The 19,572-nt window shown below is 39.8% G+C and overlaps 1 protein-coding gene across 13 annotated transcripts in view; it reads right to left on the reverse strand.

Annotated features, from left to right (window-relative positions):
• The window catches only part of IL15 (interleukin 15), a 38,900-nt gene that overhangs the window by 18,899 nt on the left and 429 nt on the right, over positions 1-19,572 (reverse strand). For 4 of the 13 annotated variants that reach the window (XM_075501011.1, XM_075501009.1, XM_075501017.1 and 1 more), the window contains exons 1-2: positions 8,492-8,600; positions 7,142-7,185 (exon numbers count right to left, since the gene is read on the reverse strand). In XM_075501011.1, coding sequence (XP_075357126.1) covers positions 7,142-7,185; positions 8,492-8,534 — 87 coding nt within the window. In that variant the 5' untranslated portion in view covers positions 8,535-8,600. Of the gene's footprint in view, positions 1-7,141; positions 7,186-8,491; positions 8,601-10,506; positions 10,637-18,946; positions 19,022-19,572 lie in introns of those variants that run through there. The other 9 variants (XM_075501018.1, XM_075501010.1, XM_075501014.1 and 6 more) reach the window with 5 other exon arrangements.

Raw genomic sequence — 19,572 nt, forward strand, 5'->3', positions numbered from 1 at the left:
ACAGCTGAGCTCTGAGGCATCTTCTTATACAGAGCTTGCTATTGAGAACAGTCCTCAGTTCTCCTTTCTCCCTCCGGTCTTTGTCAGCTCCAGCTTGCACATCACTCTTCCTCCAACACATAAGCATACACTGTATTTCTGGCTAGGGGAATAAGCCAATCCCTCTCATCAATCAGGATGGCAAGGGCAGAGACTTGTCACGTCTCTCTGGTTATTCAGGAGTACTAGACCCTAAATGCTTCATCACATCCTGAAAAACTTTACATTGAAAAATTCCAGCCTTTATGAAAGGCTGGGGGTATTCCTGAGATGAAGTTGTCAATGAAAATGTCTCCCAAAATGAGGCCAAGTTTAGTATCTTCACTGTATTTTCTTCAAGTTTTACCATACAAATTAAATAAGGGTGTGTTCTGTGATAAGATTTTGTTTCAACTTTTACAGAAAATAAGTGCTAGACTGACTCACTAAAGTCTTCTTTTTAATCTCAAAGTTAACCTACACAGAGTCTTCATAACAGTATGTGTCTCTTCCTCTGAAATAGATTCTTTCTCTATGATATTGTTAACTCTTGTGTATTTGAATTCTATTTTTAGAAAGGGTGAATGCAATAACATTTTAACTATGTAATTTAGCAGAAATAGAACCAAGCACTTTGATTCATGCACCAATCAAAGCAGAATAGCTTAATGCATCCCTTTAATAATCTAAAGCCTTACAGTTTTTATAGAGCTGTGAGATCTATTTAGATGTTTTCTAGCAATGTTTTGGGTCTGGTATCAATTTTCTTCGATAGTCATATTCTGACCTGATAGCAGCATGCCGTATATCAGAATCTCAGTAGTATATGAATGGTTTTGAAGATTTTTGGAAAAAGAGAATTTGCCCATTCCTCCTAACCATCTCTGATGTGATGTGGCAGATGTACATTCTTCTAAATTTCCTACCTGCTTTTAATTGTCCTCCATGGGTCTGCAGGAGCTAGGCAGAAGTGAGCAAAGCCAAGCACAGGAGATCAAAATCAATGGAAAAAAATACCAGGAAGCTTCAGCAGTTTTCCTGAAGCTGTGTTTGTTTACTTCAATTGTAACGATCTCCTAATGGTGTGAATTTCTCAATTCATAGCATATTCATATTCCTTTTGGTTTACAATTGCAGAGGGTACTGATTAACATTCAGTCAGAGGATAAGCTCATTTAAAGGATACTTATTGAGTCATTTCCAAATTGTGGTTAAGATTTCACTAACAAAATTTCACTAATACACAGCCAACTCTGTGTGTCTGATTTTTGTCTTTTTTAAAGTGGAGCGAATAATAGGAATTAATTTCAATAACTTTGTATGCTATTTAGTTACTTGAATATCAGCGTGATTACTATCAGAAAAAGGTAATAGCTTCGCTGAAACCAACCGATTGTATTTGCCTCTCTTCGAACTCATTTTTTAGAAAAAAGTGGAGATCTCACCTGCATTTTCAAAAGACTGAAATTTTTTTCGAGAACTCATACTTTATGTTAATGCTGTAGTACTTTTTGTCTAATGGTAGCACCTGAAAACATCCACTAAGATGGAACCTAATGCGCTAAACTCTAAACTATCTAAACCAGTAATTAAGGCTAATTTTTTCCAAAAGAGATTACAAAACACCTCAACAAGTCAGACAAAATGCAAAGAGGAAGGAGTAGTTATGCCATTTTTATTGCTGGAGAACTGAGACACAATAATATTGCTTTAATGGCCCCTGGTCACGCATAGAATTTGTGGAGATTTCAGAAAGTGAACTGAATTCTCCTGAATGCCAGTGTGGATTTTCAGGTGAACAAGCATCCTGCTCCTTAGAAATTACATTACTTTCTCCTCTGGGCTCACACAGTGCAATTGTTCTTGAGATACTGGCTACTAAACCAAACACTTTGCAGTTAAAATCTCAGTGACACCTAGGCCAGGTATCAATGGTCTTCAGACACTGCATTCTTTTATCATGCAGTACTGTAGTACTAATGTCACAGACTAAAAGAGGCTTCTGGGAGTCCAGTTCCTAGTTCTAAGACAAAACCAAATGCCAATCTCTCTTTTTTTTTTTTGGGGGGGGGGGGGGGGGTTTGAGATCTTTGCCTAGTACCTAATGCTTCTAGAGAAGATTCTTCAACATTCTTAGGGAGCTATTTGTCTCGTAACACATATGACAACTGTGTATCACGGCTTAATCTCTTGTAGTGGACTTGTGGACATGTGGACTCTTGCCTCTTAAAATGGAAAAGGATATGAAAAAGAAGATTAAAAACTTTCAAGGACATCTAACTATTGCCTGTTGCCAGCATATTCATAAGAACCTCAGAAAGGGGAGCTGCTGGGCAGAATGGGTAAGTAAAAGATACCACTGAATTTGGATTAGCCTGACCTTGCTACTGCTTGAATTGTTTTCTGCTGACTAAACAAAAATTTAGTCCTAATTTATTTGGCACTTTGAGGAATGTTTTTTTTTTTGTTAAAGACTGGCAGATAAAATGGCCAAACTCAAACTTTTACAGCCCAGAGAATATACTCTTTTCTCCTGCTTCTTTCTTTGTCTGCCATTGCTGCAGACATCTGTAATTTCCAGACCCTGTTGGTTACTTCACTTGGTGCTCCCAGGTGGCAATGTGAGTGAGATTTGAAGAGTAGAGCAGAAGAGAAAACATCTGTTGGGGCTCACTAAATATGAGGAAGATAATGTAGTATTTGCTGATATGAGATACAGGATTTGAGGCCAACAAACAGGCTATCATGTGTGGTAGGATCATCTGTTGACTATTCTAAGGAGGGGACATAATATTGAAAGCTGAGAAAAAAAGTCACAGGATATCTACAATGGAAAAAAACCTCACATCCCAGATCTTCATGTTTGAAAAAAAGAATGGTAGCTGGGAAGGAGAAGCACAAATTATTTCTAATTAATGAAGTAATTATATTAAGTGAATTGAAAGGCACATTCTGCCGTAAAGCAAATAAAGACCGGCAGAAATGACTTAAGTCTAAAATGCCATAGCATACCTGTCAAATGATGTTGACAAATTTATCTGCAGATCAACAGCAGATGAGATGAGAAGTATTGTGGATGATTAATATTATTCGGGATCTTCATTTTGACGTATTTTTTGGTCATCTCTCCTTTGCATTAGTATGATGATGCAAAATGAAATTCCCATTTCTTATTACAGCGAACTTTAAAATCAGACCTCTTTAGTAGCACAGAAAGTTGTATCTTGGAAGGACTAAATCCACCAAAATAGGCTGGGAAAGTCTAAGATCAGCCAAATTATGGCACAACCTTTCAGCATTCTGAATTCTGAATAGAAGCCAGAGAGCAGGACAATGGGGCAATTCTCTAACTATGTGGAACAGGATAATGAGGTAAGAAACATCTCTTTTGTATGAAACAAAATGAGTATAACTGCAGGCTCAAAGCTGTAGTCCATTAAATAATACTGTGTTGGTCTGGACATGTTAATAAAAAAAATTTTGAAAAAGTAAAATCAGGTAGTTATCCAGATAGCTTCTGTAGGCAATTGGAAGTCACAGGAGTCATCTCACTATTTTTATGTAGCTAGCTATTTCTAACAAACAACTGGTTAAATAAGCAAAATTTCAGAGCAATTAAGGACACAAAAGTGTACAAAGCATACAAACCAAGGTTTTCTGTCTTTGCTGAAAAGTTTTCTTGAAGGTGTGACAAGGAGACATGAAGAAACACAGACTTGGGATTCAAGAGAGAGGGAAAATACTTACCCACATAAGAATTTAGCTAAGACATAAAGGATACCAATTCTACTTTTGCAAAGAGTATCATGAGAAATAAAAGGTCTGGTGCATTGTGTTATGTTGCAGTAGAAACAATTACTTTCGTAGAAGCCTGTGCTTTATGATAGTATAGACAAGAGAACTGAGTGTTAATATCTGCATGGTGAATGTCTTTTTAATATATATCTGTATTTATTTTTTTATAACTAACAGAATTCATTTGAAATAACTGTTATTTCCATAGCTGTTTTTCTTTAAATCAGTACGTACAAATGGCACTGTGAGGTCTTTTCCTCCCGCCTCCACTCCCCCACCCCCCTGCAGGATATCTGTTAGAAACCACTGGGGTTTTGTGATTGTAGTCAATCCAACAAAATCCCATGTTCCCTCCAAAAGGACTTCATGAATCACCTGTCTTGAGCTGAAGTGAAACTTCTAGATTGTATTTAGGGAGCGAGCTTTGTTTTCTTCAAAAGAAGAAGCGCTAATACACTTCCATTTGAAGCTGCTTTCATTTCAAAGTAAGTTGCCGTGCTGACATTTTCCTCTCTTTCCTCCAGAAGAAAAGCTATGAATAAACTTTTCCTGGAGCAACTTCATTCAGGAAAGCATTATTTCTTGGCTCGGGAAAGTACCAGTGAAAGTTGGGAAAGAACAGTGGTTCACAATAAGGCTGTGCCAGATAGTGATATGATAGCGAAATGGCTACATGGCATGGAAAGGAAGCTTATTATCATAAAAAAATCCACTCAGAGACAATCTAGAAGTTAAAACAGTATACCAAGGAGATAGTTCCACCTCAGGGCATAGTTTACTACTAATCCCTGGCTCACCACTTTGATGAGGACCGATCAAACACCAAGGCTGTGGATGAGTAGATTACATCAGTTAAGTGGATACTGGAATCTGGGCTTACAAAATTTTGCAACGCGTGGATGACAGATGGATTTGCACAGTTTGGATTGCCAAGCTACATCAAGACCATTAGGACTCCTGTCTGCACTGCCCTTCAGGTCTCGCAGTCCATCTGCATAATATTCCAAGGCTCAAGCATTTTCTACACCCCGCTACCCTGCCCCTGATCCAGTTGCCAGAAAAATGGAGGGAGGATCTCAAGAAGTTGTAGAATGACTAAAAAGTTTTCTGCTGAGGTAAAAAGGAGTTCACAATGGTTAATGATGAGGCTAATTAGTAACATATAGATGGTGTCTGCCTCAAGTGCCTGAAAAACTTTCCCTATGTGACACAATACCAGCAAAAACAAGGGAGGGGACTTCCGCAGTGGCTGGGAAGCAGAACTGCTGAGACTTTGTTGTCCATGCAATTTCATCCCTCCTGCCAGCTGAGCACAGCATCAAGGTAGTCTGCAAGAAAGCTAGAAGTTGAAGGGTTTTATGCAGCTGTTCCTTTAAAAAACACGTTATGATGCTGCATTAAGCCTTTGTCAAATATCAATGTTTTTTACCGGAAAAAAACCCCCACCAACAATGCCAACCTTCCACCATGAAGTTCAGCCTATAAGAATAAATATTTCAAACTTCACTGAATGTAACAATGCAGATGTAGTGGGCATGCCTGCAAGTACTGAGGCCACAGGTTTGAGTTAGTCTATGCTACAATAAACACAGTATTTTTGGCTGCTGTCCTTGACATACGTGCAGAAAGGCAAGTAGCAGAAAAAGAGGTGGGGTTGTCAGTGATTCATCATCTTGCAGCCTGAGTGGGGGAGAAGCACACGGTTGTTCTCAGCATGTCATTAATTTTAGGCTGTAGGGCTTTTCTGGACAGGAGTTTTAATTGGAATATTCTCCAGCAAGCCCAACCATTTCTGCAGTTACTCCAGCAGCTGTTTCTGGATGTTCCTGTGTTTCTCAGTACTGTCTTCTGACAATTTTCTATGCCTCTCTCTTTTTTCATAGAGGCTTCTCCCTTCTTTCTGTTGTCTGATTCCTCTTCAGGATACGATAATTGAATTGATCTTACTCTACAGACATGGATGGTGAGCAAAGCAGGCAAGAAAAGGAATATTAATCTTTGTATAGAGATTTGTCTGTTGTTCTGAAATGGAAAATGGTCCTCTCTGTGGAAGAGACTTGGTTATCCTCAATCAGAAACCAGGGAACAGAATGTATTAATATTATATACATTTCTCCTTGGCAACAATGATGAAAGTTGTATTTTTCACCAGGTTTGGAATGTCTGTTCCATGGTTTTCCCCTTTGTTCCTGCCACCATCTGGAAAACTTGGAGAGAGAACACATCTTCATTCAGCTTTGCAAAAAAGGCCTGATTCAGGCTTAAGCTGTTGAGTTGGCTGAAGGACTGGAGATGTTGGAGCGAGGACAGAACAAGGCAAGTCTGCAGCTTACCCTAATACTGAAGGAAAGCTGTAACTTAGAGGCATGTCTCCAACAGGCAACTTTTTCAGAAAGGAAATAGAGCAGCACTCCCCTGGATTGCTTTTGCTTTTCTTGGAAGTTTCTCACATAGTGAACATGTCCACCCTGTTATAGCCTAACTATCTCACTTCCCAAGACGATATAATTAAAACTTGTTATGCTGTAATTCACAGCAATGCCCATTGAAGTTGCACCCTAATTTCCATGTTTACCTCTAGTTTCTTTCTTTTTAGGACTTTGATAGATTTCCACTCTTATACTGAAGAGTTATATGGTTGGTGTTTGTCTTAAAAATAACTTTGAGGGGGAATAAAGGGAGTGAATATGCCTGGAGCTTTTTTGGAGGCTTTCATTTGCCCAGCAACCTTGGTAGGCTTACAGTACAGTGGGATAAATCTAGTTTACAACTGGCTAGATGATTACAAAGGTGTAACAAAATACCACCTATGAAACTTCATTCAAACATGAGTATGAATTAGCTAATAAAAGCATTGAAATTGTGTTCCAGTTATAGACCTAAAGCTGATTGTGTTAAAACAAAAAAAAAAGTGCTTAATGTATTGATGATGAAAAGGGGAGAATAGTGGAAACTGAAAAGGCTTCACTCTCAATGGCATTGTGTTGCCCTTCACAGAATTGCATGTCGTGAACACCAGAAGTCAAGGGTTGTGTGCAGCGAGTTTTATTCCTTCAGCAGATAAATAGGCCTAACACTTACTTTAAACTGGCACAGAGTTTCATTGACTCAACTGAGTAAGGAACAGGCATTTTAACACCTTTCAGAGAAAAGAAAAGAAATTAACAACCAGGATCAGGGCTGATTTATGTCATTTTCATGAGTGAGTGAATGAATTCTACGTACTGGTGGCATTTCAGTCATCTTTTTAAAAGTAAATTTTGGTATAATTAGAATGCAAAGAAAATATGAAGATAAAGTAAATGCATATGTAACTCCACAAACATACCTGACAATACGTTTTAGTGAAATGACCAAACCACTTCATTTTCTCTGAAAGACACAGAAAATTAACAAATATGAAATTTTCCTCAGGTCCCCTGATGTAAGTAAGGGAGGGAATCCTCTAATCACCACCTTTAAGCTTTCAAATTCAGGTGGAGAACCTTACATTAGGAATAATGAATCAGCTAACGTGTAATTTAATCTAAACTTGTAGTTGCAAATCACATGGTAAACTATTGTAGAAACTTTTAAGAGAACAAAAAATTCTGCTTGTACTAGTAGCTGTTAGAATCAGTGGAGCAAGACACTGGGTGAAATGTACATGTCCCCCCCTTTATTTGCTTTATGCTCATTTTTACATTAATGTTGTGTTTCTATTAAAGATTAATGTCAGGAATAAACTCTTATTCAGCAACCTCCTTAACAACGACCTTCTACAACACCACTTAAGAGCATCACACAGCCCACAGGCTAGCACTGGACAGGAGCTAGTTCAGTGCATACAGAAGCACCCTTGGGTACACTGAGGATAAGTAATTATTTGTGAGCCTGTAGATTAGTATCTTCTTTGACTGCCTCCCCATCAAGTTCCCAAGGACCAGCTACTCTATTCGAACTTTTTGTTTATGGCATCTTTTCTTCTAGCATATAGAGATAACTTATAGCAAAGTGGCCAACAGACAGAGATTCAGTTACTCAAAGTCATTTTGGTAATGGAAGGCTGATCTGATTTCTGGAAAACAGACTAGGAAACTTCATTCCTAAATTTCTGGTAATGTTGTAACTACCTGTCTGTTCTGCAGTGAGCAATACCTTTTTGAGCTGATCTCTGGAAACTGTTCTGAAATGTCTAACATTATCAGAATATTCTTAGTTAGCTTTTGTGCAGTAGTTTCTAAGACAGTATTTTATATAAATAACCTCTGTTAAAAATAAGTGAGAAGATAGCTCAACTACAAAAGCATCATCCCGTTCAAATCTTTATTGATGACTAAAGATTTAAAGGAAAAAAATCTTTACAAAACCATTACATAGTGCACAATAATATATTCTCAGTAGATGGAATCCACTCAGCTTTTTTCCTCATAGTAGACTATTCTACCATGGTTTACTATTTTCAACTTATCTGCACTTTTTTTTTTTTTTCTTTTAACAAGCACAACATAGATGTTAATGGCTATATGTTACATCTGGTTTTAGATACTAAGCCCTATTGGGAAGGATGTTGTCTTTTTGTTTGTACCCTCATAGCTACATCATTCACTGTATATAAATATAAGAAATAGCATAAAATGATTAATTTAAGAGATTATAAAGTAACAGCATAAATGCCAGACGAATGAACTTCACATACCTTTAAAAGGGGTAGTAGTACAGTTGTATTTAAAAATGTTCATTGGCTTTGGAAGCAAACAGAATTGCTTCCAGAAGACATGAGACTCCTTTTAAGTTATCATGAAGGATGAAGGAGATTAAATAGGGAAGTTATAACAGAGCCAACATTACTGTGACCAAAGGGCAAAATAAGCTTGCTTACCGAGATAGTCACACAATCCTATGTCTGCGTCCTGCTACATGAGTCATGGCTTTTAGTATTCTTTAAGAGCAGTAGGGCAAATATTATAGTCAAAACAACACTGGCTGTATTTGTATTTGAAATGCTCAGCATAAATAGAAACTTATTTGCTTGTGATTAATTTGATTTTTTTACAGGCTTAGAAGAGTAAATAACTTTAACTTGACTCACATGTTACAGGCGATCATTGTGGAAGAACTAGCATTCAGTAACTTGTACCTGCTCAAGACAGCAGCTCATGACTTGCTTTGTCATTATCATATATCATATTTTCAGCACCATCTGAGAAGTGCCAGGACTTGCTTTTTTATATGAGAACATGGGCAGGAGACTGAAAATGTAGGGTCAAAGGCTCAGGGAGTTATAGTCTGGTGTGGACAGATGGAATGGGATGCAGAAGATGGTAGAAGTGTAGACCAGGAACAAGGAGGTGTAGAATTGGGAACACTATAACAAGGTGTAATTTTGAAAGGCCTGTGACAAGTAGGTCCATGCAGTAGTCTAGATCACAGTACTAGCAGACACCTGAAGCTAGCCAACAAGCGGAAGATACTGTGATCTCCTAAGAGTGATCTTTTATCTTTTACCCAAGTCTCCCAACAGAATACAGACAGCAGAATGGTAAGGAATTAGAGAAACACAAGAAACAAACCTTATAATGAGTGAGTACTCATTAAAATCTCAATACGTGAGAGAGATTTGGGTATGTGAGTTAGCTATGCTATATTCTTCACCTGTCCCATAAACTGCTGCTGTCTGCTCTAATCCTCCCAACTTTCCACCCTGTCCCAAGCAACAACTTCACTGCCACAACTAGCAGGGAGACCACTCAGACAATTCCTGTTTGGCTTTTCCCCCTTACCTGCATATTTAGGCAGACTGGCTTTGCACAGGGACCTATCCATCCACAGTGCAGCACGCTGGCGGGGAAGGCCGGGTGGGACGGGGCTGCGGAGGCGTCGTGGAGGTGCCGTGGTGGCAGGGCTATATGCACGGTGCCTGCCTTGGAGCCCCGCTGCACTCCTCGCACGGGTGAGGGCCCACAGCTGGGGCTCTCTGTTTTTCCCTCCGTGGCAAGGTACCAAGGCAGTCAGCTCTCCGCTCTGCTTGTTGCCATGGGACAGTCAAGTGTTTGAAAGTGGGAGAATCCCACCTCAGGCTGCCAGGAGGGCCCTCAGCAACCGGCCCCGCTGCCCAGGAAAGGAGCCTACCTGGAGGAAGGGAAGGACTGCCCTGCCAGCGCGGAGCTGTGTGCGAGCCTGGGGGGTACCGCCTGCCGTATCCTCATGGCTTGCGGGTTCTAATGAGGTCATCTGGCCACGCCGCATACTGGAAATGCAGCTGATACGGAACCATCCAGAAAGCCTGTTGGGGAGCTCTGAGCAGCGCTACAGAGGCTGAGCACTTGCAAGGATTTTCCTCCCGCATTAAACACCCTTGAGGGTCAGGGGTTATGGCCTCGCATGTTGCAGAAGGTCAGCTAGGCATAGGCATTAAGTCCGGGCAAGGGGGAAAGTCTGCTAGGACTTGCTGTGCCAGGAAGAAACTGTGAAAAACACAAATGTGAAAAAATCCAGACTTATTTACTATGTAATTCTGGTACAAGTGACCAACAAGGAGTGGAAAAAACAAAGCAGAAAATTATTAGGGTGCAAGTGATCTCATCCAAAATATTGGAAATGTTCCAAGCCTTAAATTTGCTGTATTAGCTAGTTTTCTTGCTGGGCTGTAAAATAACATTTAAAGCTTTGCTGAAACGTCCCAAAACGTCATGTTGTTTAAGTGACGCTTACCTGACTCTCCAGCCTGCTCAATGCTCCAGCAGAGCTCTGTGTTGGCCGTGCCATCCCCAGCATCCTGCCTGCTGGAACGTTACTCAGAACAGAAGCACAGACTCCGGATCAGGAAAGTACATTGTGGGACCTAGAAGTGGAAAAAATAAGTATCTATAATGTTGCAATAGAGTTTTGAGTGGCTCTCAGTCAACTATTAAGAGTATTCAAAGCAGGAAGTTGCTGAAATTTCGCAAGTAACTTTTGCAAGTCCCCTTTAAATCTTCTAAATTAATGGAAAACACAAGACACAGACTTTTTAAAAGGATTATTTTTATGTAGATAATAGAGACCCATCTTTGAATGCTGCAATATAAGGGGGGGTTCCCCCTGGAAAATGTATATTGTTTTTGTGACTTCTAATAACAATCAGAAGAGAGGTTTTAGCCCAGGTAGCTGGTATTAAAGTCATTAACATCAGTATAATTCTGTTTTTTATAAAGGGCTGAAAGAGTTCCCCTAATTACTACAACAGAGCATGACAATTGCTTTTAATAGTTGCCTTTTATGCAGACACAATATAGTCCAGCTCTGCGATTTTACTTTTGTTCTCCCCTATTTTATAAAATAAATTAGAAGAGAATAAATAAGGCAAACAATATGGAACCAAGGTCGGGTCAGCAGCCATCCACTCTCCCACCTCCATTTAAGCAGTGTTTTCATAGTAAGGATCGTGGCAACTGTCTAACCAGCTTATTCCCCTTTTTACTACCTGTTGTGGTTTAGCCCCAGCTGGCAACTAAGCCCCACACAGCCGCTCCCTCACCTTCCCCCCCAGTGGGATGGGGGAGAGAATTGGAAAAGCAAAAGTAAGAAAACTCGTGGGTTGAGATAAGAACAGTTTAATAATTGGAACAACAACAAAAAAATTGTAATTAGAAGGAAAACAACAAGAGAATGAGAGAGGAACAAAACCCAAGGGAAAAAAAAAGATACAACTGGTCACCACCCACCGACCAACGCCCAGCCCATCCCCGAGCAGTGATCGCTGCCCCCCAGCCAACTCCCCCAGTTTCTATACTGAGCATGACACCATATGGTATGGAATAGCCCTTTGGGCAGTTGGGGTCAGCTGTCCTGGCTGTGCCCCCTCCCAGCTTCTTGTGCTCCTGGCAGAGCAGGGGAAGCTGCAAAGTCCTTGACCAGTGTAAACACCGCTTAGCAACAGCCCAAACATCACTGTGCTATCAACATTATTCTCATCCTAAATCCAAAAGACAGCACTATACCAGCTACTAGGAAGAAAATTAACTCTATCCCAGCCAAAACCAGGACCCTACCTTTTTACAGATAACACAATAAAACCTAATTGGAATGTTTCCCTTCTCTTTTAGAAACTTTTTTTTTTCCTAGATTCACTTTCAAATCTTGCAAGTGTTGAGGTTGGAGAAACAAGCAAATTTTTGTTCAAACAACCAGTTTTGTATTCATAGCAAGACCTTGAAGAGATACAGCAGAAAATGATGAAGACATGTTGACAGAACAGTTTATTTGGACATTAATATTAGTATTTTTTATAAAAGGAGTCCCAACGCAGTCTGCAAGAAAATAAGTTTGTGAAGGAGGCTGCCTATGGAAGTTGTGGAAGCTCCATCCTCAGAGGTATTAAAAAATCAACCAAGCCTGGAGCAACCTGCTCTAATGTTGAAGTTAGCCCTGCTTTAGGTGGGAGGCTGGAAGAGGTCACCTGCAGATGTCTCTTCCAATGTAAATTATTCAATGAAATTAGGCCTTGAATTAAAATATGTGATGGAGGAGGGAGGCAGAAATATGCAAACACGCACAAATGTGTGATTGCGTAAGCATTATTTTCTTAGAAAATTAAATTAAACACTGATAATTTCAAAGATGTGGGCTGGGAACACAGTCCTATTTCTAGATATGTAAAGGGACTATTGCCTACAGTTCTGTTAGGGCCTTCTGCAGCTGGGTCTCAAACAATAAGACTCAGTTTCAGTTGCTTTGAGTTTGGTCAAGCTGAAATTGTTAGAGCCGAAGTTTCCTACACTGAATTACTTACTCCGGCTAGTAATTTTCTTTTAAGTTCCACCAAGAGTAGTTCAGTCATTTCCAAAAACAAATTAGCAGAAATATACATTTCTTTCGTATAAAGAAAATGTTTATAACCATTTAATTAAAGCTATGCTTTTTAATAATGTGTTCAAGTTTGGCAGCCTAGAAGACCTGCATAAACTTGGCCAAGTCATGAGTGGCTTAATTTACATAATTGCGGAAGAGATTTGTTGGCACTTTGTAGTTGGTCTCCAGCAGTCTCTTCACAATGAACATATTCCATCTCAGAGCTTCAGAGGGAAGCAGAACTCTTTGTATTAAAAAAAGTTTCCTACAGGAACAGTGTGGTGAAGGCTGAGGAACAGAAATCAGTGATGCTGCTGGTGCACAGCAGTGGAATTTGAGTATTATGACTGAATGGAGAGCACAGCAAAGAATTAAGACAGGGTGGAGGTGAAAGGAAGGAGGAAAGGTTGCGTGTAGCAGAAGTGGGAGAATTTATGAACACTAAAGCATATTCTTCTCAAGAACTTGCAACTCAATCCCATGCTCACTGCCTTCCCATGAATTCATAATTTTAAAAAGGTATTAAATCTTTAATCACAGTATGATGTAACTTTTTCTGTCACAGGATTTATGAACAAAATGGATTCTGTTCACCGAATGGACCAAGCTCCTGAAAAGAACCTGTATAAATGTCCTTATTTGAAAAATGAAGATGTGTAGAAGAGGCAGAAGATCACAGAAAGAAAAGCATGGGTTCAATGACAAAGGCAGCTGAATGCAGCCCCGAGGAACAGAGTCCTGTCCCTGCCTTCATCTCACCATCTATCTACCTGTGATTTGGGCAAGTTCCTTAACCCAGATTTTTCACAAGTGATGATCATTTTCTGACTTCCCTCCTACAAGAAATCTTGACTTTAAGTTGCTTTGTATATCTGCCCTTAGGATGAGATGCTTCATGCTCCCCAAGCATATATTTCTAGTCGTTATAGTCAGCTAGCTCAGATGCAGGTTTCTCCAGTGTAGGTGCTACAGTTTGGAGAAATAAGTGGCCTTTACAGAGCTTAGTTCAAAAAAGCATTGAGTTCTCACAGCTGCAACAGAACACACTGAGGGCTATATGTGAACACAGACAAGCCTAGAGAATGCTAAACAATCTCTTAAAAAACCAAAAATCTGTCTCCAGGTATCACATACTGGACCCGAAATCATTAGGTTCTTCCAATCTTTTTTCCACTTGTAAAGTAAAATTCCTATTTTCTTATCCTTCAGAACTTTTGGGAAAAATGAACTAACTCATGTTCAAGAAGCAATTGGATACTATATTGATAAGTGCCATAAAGGGGGGGTAAAAAAAAAGATAAAATTAATTATTCTGGATTTACAACATGGTGCAAGGAATGTGCAGCAAATCAGACATGGGGCCATACAAAAGAAGAATACATGAAATACAGAATATCTGCTTTTCCTGCTTTTCCTGGTTTATATATATATAAACCAGGAAATATATATATATATATATATATATTCTCACCAGTGTAAAATCACATTTCTAGAGCCCGTGTAACTAATTACTATAAGATACAGTGTAAATAAGGCTGTAGACCTTTTTTAATTAAATAAAAAAGATTTAAATTTAAATAAAATGAGTGAAAGAAAGCTGTAAGCAGCGAGGCAGGATGTAAACCCCAATCTGATTACTTTTGCCATCACCAGCATCCAGTGTTGGTCATCGCAGGGCAGGTTTACACTTGGAATCCCCAGGCTGAGAACAGGGACCAGTGCAATGCCAGGTGGGCTCCCAGTGCCACCCTCCTTCCCATCCCCTCTGCTGCCCAGCGGTGACCTACGCTGCATGTGGCAGCCCTGAGAACAACTAATCACGTTAACTCTAGTATCAGAACAAATCTAACCTCAGGAATGTGAAACACTCTTTGATCTATTTACACTGCCAAGAAGCAGCATAAAGAAAAACTCCACCTAGCAACTATACCATTACCAAAGTACACTAGCAGGAAAACAAATCATACGTTTTGTTTCTCCACCACAGGCTACAACAGATGAGCCTGCGAGAGTTCCAGTGACTCACATTCCCGTGATCTTACAAGCACACTACATGCACTCAGTTTTAACAGATATGCAGATGTCTATTATTTCAAAATACTTTGACACAGCATAAAATGACATTCAAACTGAGGCTACATGACTCAGGAGAGAGCCAGTATGGCTTATACAAACAGATATAATTAGTTATTTTTGAACAAGTGTGCTTATGTTGATACATTTTGCAGGTGCAAGCAGGTTGGTGGCAGTAACTAGCTGCAGCTTTCAGATGTCAGGCACATAGCTTTCCGTGTTCCTGCAATACCTCTCCTCAGTCCTGGAGGATCAGGTAAGGTTCCTACTTCCCCTTGCAGGAAGACAGACAGAGACACTTTGTCACTTGCTGGAGATACATGCAGGCACCACTGGTACAAGTGCCATAATTTTTAATTAGCCAATGCAGCATCAAAACAGGCCACAGAGTTCGTGTCTAGTTTTCCATCATGCTGGTTACAGAATCGGTATTATGTTAATAATAGTTAACATATTAACAGTTAATATGATATTTAAGATATGTGGAGTGAAACCTTGTCAATGTTGTTATTCCTTTCCATAAAATGGGTCTTCTACTGCACGAACTGTTCACAAGATCATTAGCTCAGCAACTGCATTGTCATATTTTGTATCTGCACAAACAGGATCTGTGGCAGACCTGACATCACCAATGAGCTCAAGTCCTTTCTTCAGCAGAGAAAATAAACTTCTCCACACTGTCCTTATTGATAGCTTAAACTCAAGGGAAGAAAATTACTAAGCACTTGACGTTCACAGCCTTCTGGCAGTCTACAGCCAGGGAAAGGTGCAGTGGGAGCCATTTTTGGCTAGCGGTTTAAAATATGGCGATCCCTCTACTCAAAAACAAATTACAGCCAGTAAATTTGCTTCACTTGTATTTTTATTTACAAAAAGGCACCCTAAAACATTTCATAAATTCTAGTCATGGGTGGGCTGGTTTAGCAACTTTAGTATAAGATTTTTTGAACTGTCACAGAGCCAACCCATAGTCTACAGGTATTTTTATAAAGCAGGCTTTTAAAAACAGTTCCTCAGTGGGTGAAAAAATCAGCCATTTTTTGGTAAAGAAAGTTTAAGCATTGGCACTAGAGTTAATTGATAAACTATTAAACTGTTAAATTGTAATTTATAGCAGCTATAATGGCAACAATGTCTGAGTGATCACCCTGTGCTGCCACTAAAGACATACCTCATCTGTTATAGTATGAAATACTGTAAGATGGTTTGTAATGATGCATATATCTTGTTACCTGCTGATAATAACCTATCAGCAAGGACAACAGTTTAATTATATAGTACATCTCCTGCTGGCTTCCAAACATTTCTGCTGCTCTTCACTAATTCCTTAGCTAAAAAAGAATCAGTCTCCTTATTTTACAGTAGTACATTAATTTATGAATGGAAGACAGAAAGCTTTTATTAGGTGCTGAGGTGCCTGAATTCTTTGTGTTGTCATCATTGATATAAAAATCTAGCCCTAGCTGCCCATAAATCCTGATGGACAGTGGGGAGCAGGCCCCAGATCAGCTAAAGGATGTGGAGGAAATCCCAGACTAGACCTCTGACAGAGATGTGCAGAATATTATCTCAAAGGCGGCACTCAGCCCTGGCCAAGTGGGATCTCAGCTTACACTGATACAGTACAGGCAGCTTGCATGAAATGTCTTCTCTTATAGTCCTTCCTTCAGGTTCATTCTGAGCATGGGATCAGAGCACCCATCTTGGGAACAGCACTGGCCCAGCAAGAGCAGAGGAGCCTTCAGTACGCAGGAACCTTTGAGGTGGGCACCAGTGGCTAAGGTTCAGTGTTTGGCACAGAAGCAGTGAGAAGTTAAGTTGATCTGGGATTAATGATACGGAATCGGAAGGCCTTTTGTCTGTGAAAGAATAATCTATGTGTCTAGGTACTGGGGACCTCCAACATAGTCCTATCCCTTTGAACTACTGCGCAAAAAGGAGTTTTGAGGATATATTCCCATGAGGGCACTACTAATAGTGCTTTCTACCAGAGTTTGGTCTTTGCAGAGACAAATATATCAGCTTGTTTGTTAATATGTCAGCATTTATTCCTGGGGTGAACTTCTGTCCTATCAAAGCCTGTAAAATGGGAATCAGAAATCTGGGTTGAGTGAGGAGAATGTCTTTAAATTTGGGAACTACTTATAAAACAAATAAGATGTTGCTTCATACACATTTCTCTGAGTAATAAGTAGCTGATAAATAACTGATAGTAGGGATTTCCCCCTTCCATTTCTGAGCAATTACTTTTTAAATACTTTTGAAAATTAGAACTATTTTAGCATGCATAGCAATCTTCGAGATGTTCTTGCTTTGCCTAACACACTGTAATTTGGTGTAGAGAATTGGAAATGTATTATAATAATGAGAATTGGCAGTGCATTACAGCTCTGTTGTTAAAAGAACCTTTAAAGTCACTATCTTCCATTATGAGTTTTTAAGTGCACAGAAAGACCTCATGAATGCAAAGGTATTTACTCTCCTGGGTTTTAGCTCCGACTGATGGTGCAGTGATGAAATAGATGAAATAGCAAGAAGACCGTGTCATGTAAAAACAAGAGGAATAAAATACGTACTTCTGTGCAGACTAACAAGTTTGTTCCAACAGCTGAGGTTGGGCTACTGTGCTTTACTGATCCCTGCAAGCAATAGCACTGTGCTGGCCTGCAGAACAGTGATCTACTTTACACCACCAAACACGTTATTTTGGTAGAACAACGTGTCTCACAGGGGGGCTGTTCCAGATTGTCCTTCTCCCTGCTGTGCTGACTACAGCCAGCTGAACTCCCTGGGCACAGAAGAGACACATTTGGCCGACAGAACCCCGCACCTGACAGTGGAAAGTTTGTGCCAAATGTATTACTGGCCATGGCCTGGAAGAGACTGCAAGCTGAAGTGAGAAGGAACTTTTCACTTTTCAGAAAAGATCTAGCATTATGTTATCCGTACTGCCCAATTACTCCACATCAGCCTGTACCTCTGTCCCCTGTGATCCCTCTCTATTTTCAGTGAAGATCTAGGAAGCCTCAGAATGAATCTGACCATAATACTCTTTTTCCCGGAGAATTCAAACATTCTTAAAGACAGCAGGGTATAATGTTACACTCTACAGAGCTGGCAAAGCTGACTGTTATCGTTAAAGTTCACAGAGCTAAAATGATAGTGACAGGCTATGAAGTCATACTACATGTTCTCAGAGTTTAGAACAGTCCAGTAGGCTCCCAAAGAATGAATTTGACAAAGAATGAATGTTGATCTATAAAGATCATTTGTTTATACTAAGTTGATCTATAATTAAGTATCTCCTTCCAAGATAAAGTAACCAAGTGATACCTTTCCATTTACCTAGTACATGTCAAATAAATTGGTAACTGTAAATAGAAATAAACACACTCATAACGGGCAAAGGAAGTGCTGTGCTATTGACTATTTGGAAAGTAGAGCAAAACATGTTGTGATAATTATAATCAGGAATTTGTTCTGCAATATCAAACTCTTTTGAAAGTAAGGAACACATATACCTGCTGTATACAGAAGGAATCACAAGGTAGTGGCTGTGCACAGCAGGGAGAATTTCCTATTACTGGCTTTTACAGAGGTAATTTTGCAGGCTGTAACAATACAATCCTTCATGAGTTTCTGCCCCGCACGTCCTTTTCCTCCTACCTTTTGGTTTCGTTAGGGGGAAAGTGCTATTTTTAACAGCAGACTCATACATGGATTTGCTTACTCAGGTTTACTACTGGCTAATACCTCTCCATTATACTGCTGTCAGCTACAGGATCTCTGTATCACTATTTGCAGTAAGATTCCACTTGACAGCAGATTTTCACTTCCCTGCCTGCATTTAATGCTCTGTCAAGTGTATACACTAAGATGGTAAATAACTTTTCTTCCAGCTTTTTATCTCTGTCTTTGCTATGTTAACTAGCCTCACAGCAGTATCCTGGTTTTCTGCTCATTTTTGCTGTGTGAATTTGTTAGAAAACAAGGACAAATTTTCACTGGCTAGCACCAATTCTCCGTACTTGCTGATGTCTCTCACACGGCAGAACCAGAGAAACAGGTGCCAGGTACAAGGTTAAATACAATTCCTAAACGATGTCTTTTATATTTATAACAAATCTTATGAGACAATTTTAAAAAACATTAGGTAATTGGAATCTAAGCAGTATGAGTTCCCTCATCTTTTTAGTACAAGAAAGAAAGAAAGAAAAGCAAGAGGATGTTAAAAATGTAAAATACTCACGAGTCTCGGAAAAGCTGTGCAGCAAGTTGGCACAGAAGAAGTTAGGATAAAGTTTGCACTAGTGACAGCAGCAAACGCTCCACCCCCTCCTCCATTCTGTTTTACTTTCAGTTGTTATATAATAATGTAGGACTATGTTTGTACCTCGTACAACGTGGAAACTATTCTCACCACAAGTAGCAGATAGTAGGGATGTCCCGCCATCATTTCTGAGCAATTTTCAAACTTGGAAAAAAAAACAAAACAAAAAACCACGGGGAAAGACACGTGCCTGTGATTTAGAAGGCAGGCAAGTGACTGACAAACATGAAAGGCATCTGCTTGCTGTCCCAAGCAGCGACATGTGTGCATGCTACTGCTTATCCTTCTACGAAGGGAAGAAAGCGCAGTTGGTGCCCTTGTCTCTGCACAGCCCCTTTCCCCTTTGTAGCTCAAGTGTATCCTCCCAACCAGAGCTCCGAAGAGCTGCTTACCTTGGAAGCAAACCCTGTAGCTTTATACTGTAACTCCTCCTCTTCTCTGCAGCCTAAACGGTATTTTACTGGGGCAGCCACCACAGGAGGGAAAGAGAAGTTGCCTCTCAGGGCAACACTGAGAAGGAAGAGCACAGCCATAGGAAAGGATTG

This window comes from Mycteria americana, chromosome 4, assembly GCF_035582795.1.
Source record: "Mycteria americana isolate JAX WOST 10 ecotype Jacksonville Zoo and Gardens chromosome 4, USCA_MyAme_1.0, whole genome shotgun sequence".
Taxonomy (NCBI): domain Eukaryota; kingdom Metazoa; phylum Chordata; class Aves; order Ciconiiformes; family Ciconiidae; genus Mycteria; species Mycteria americana.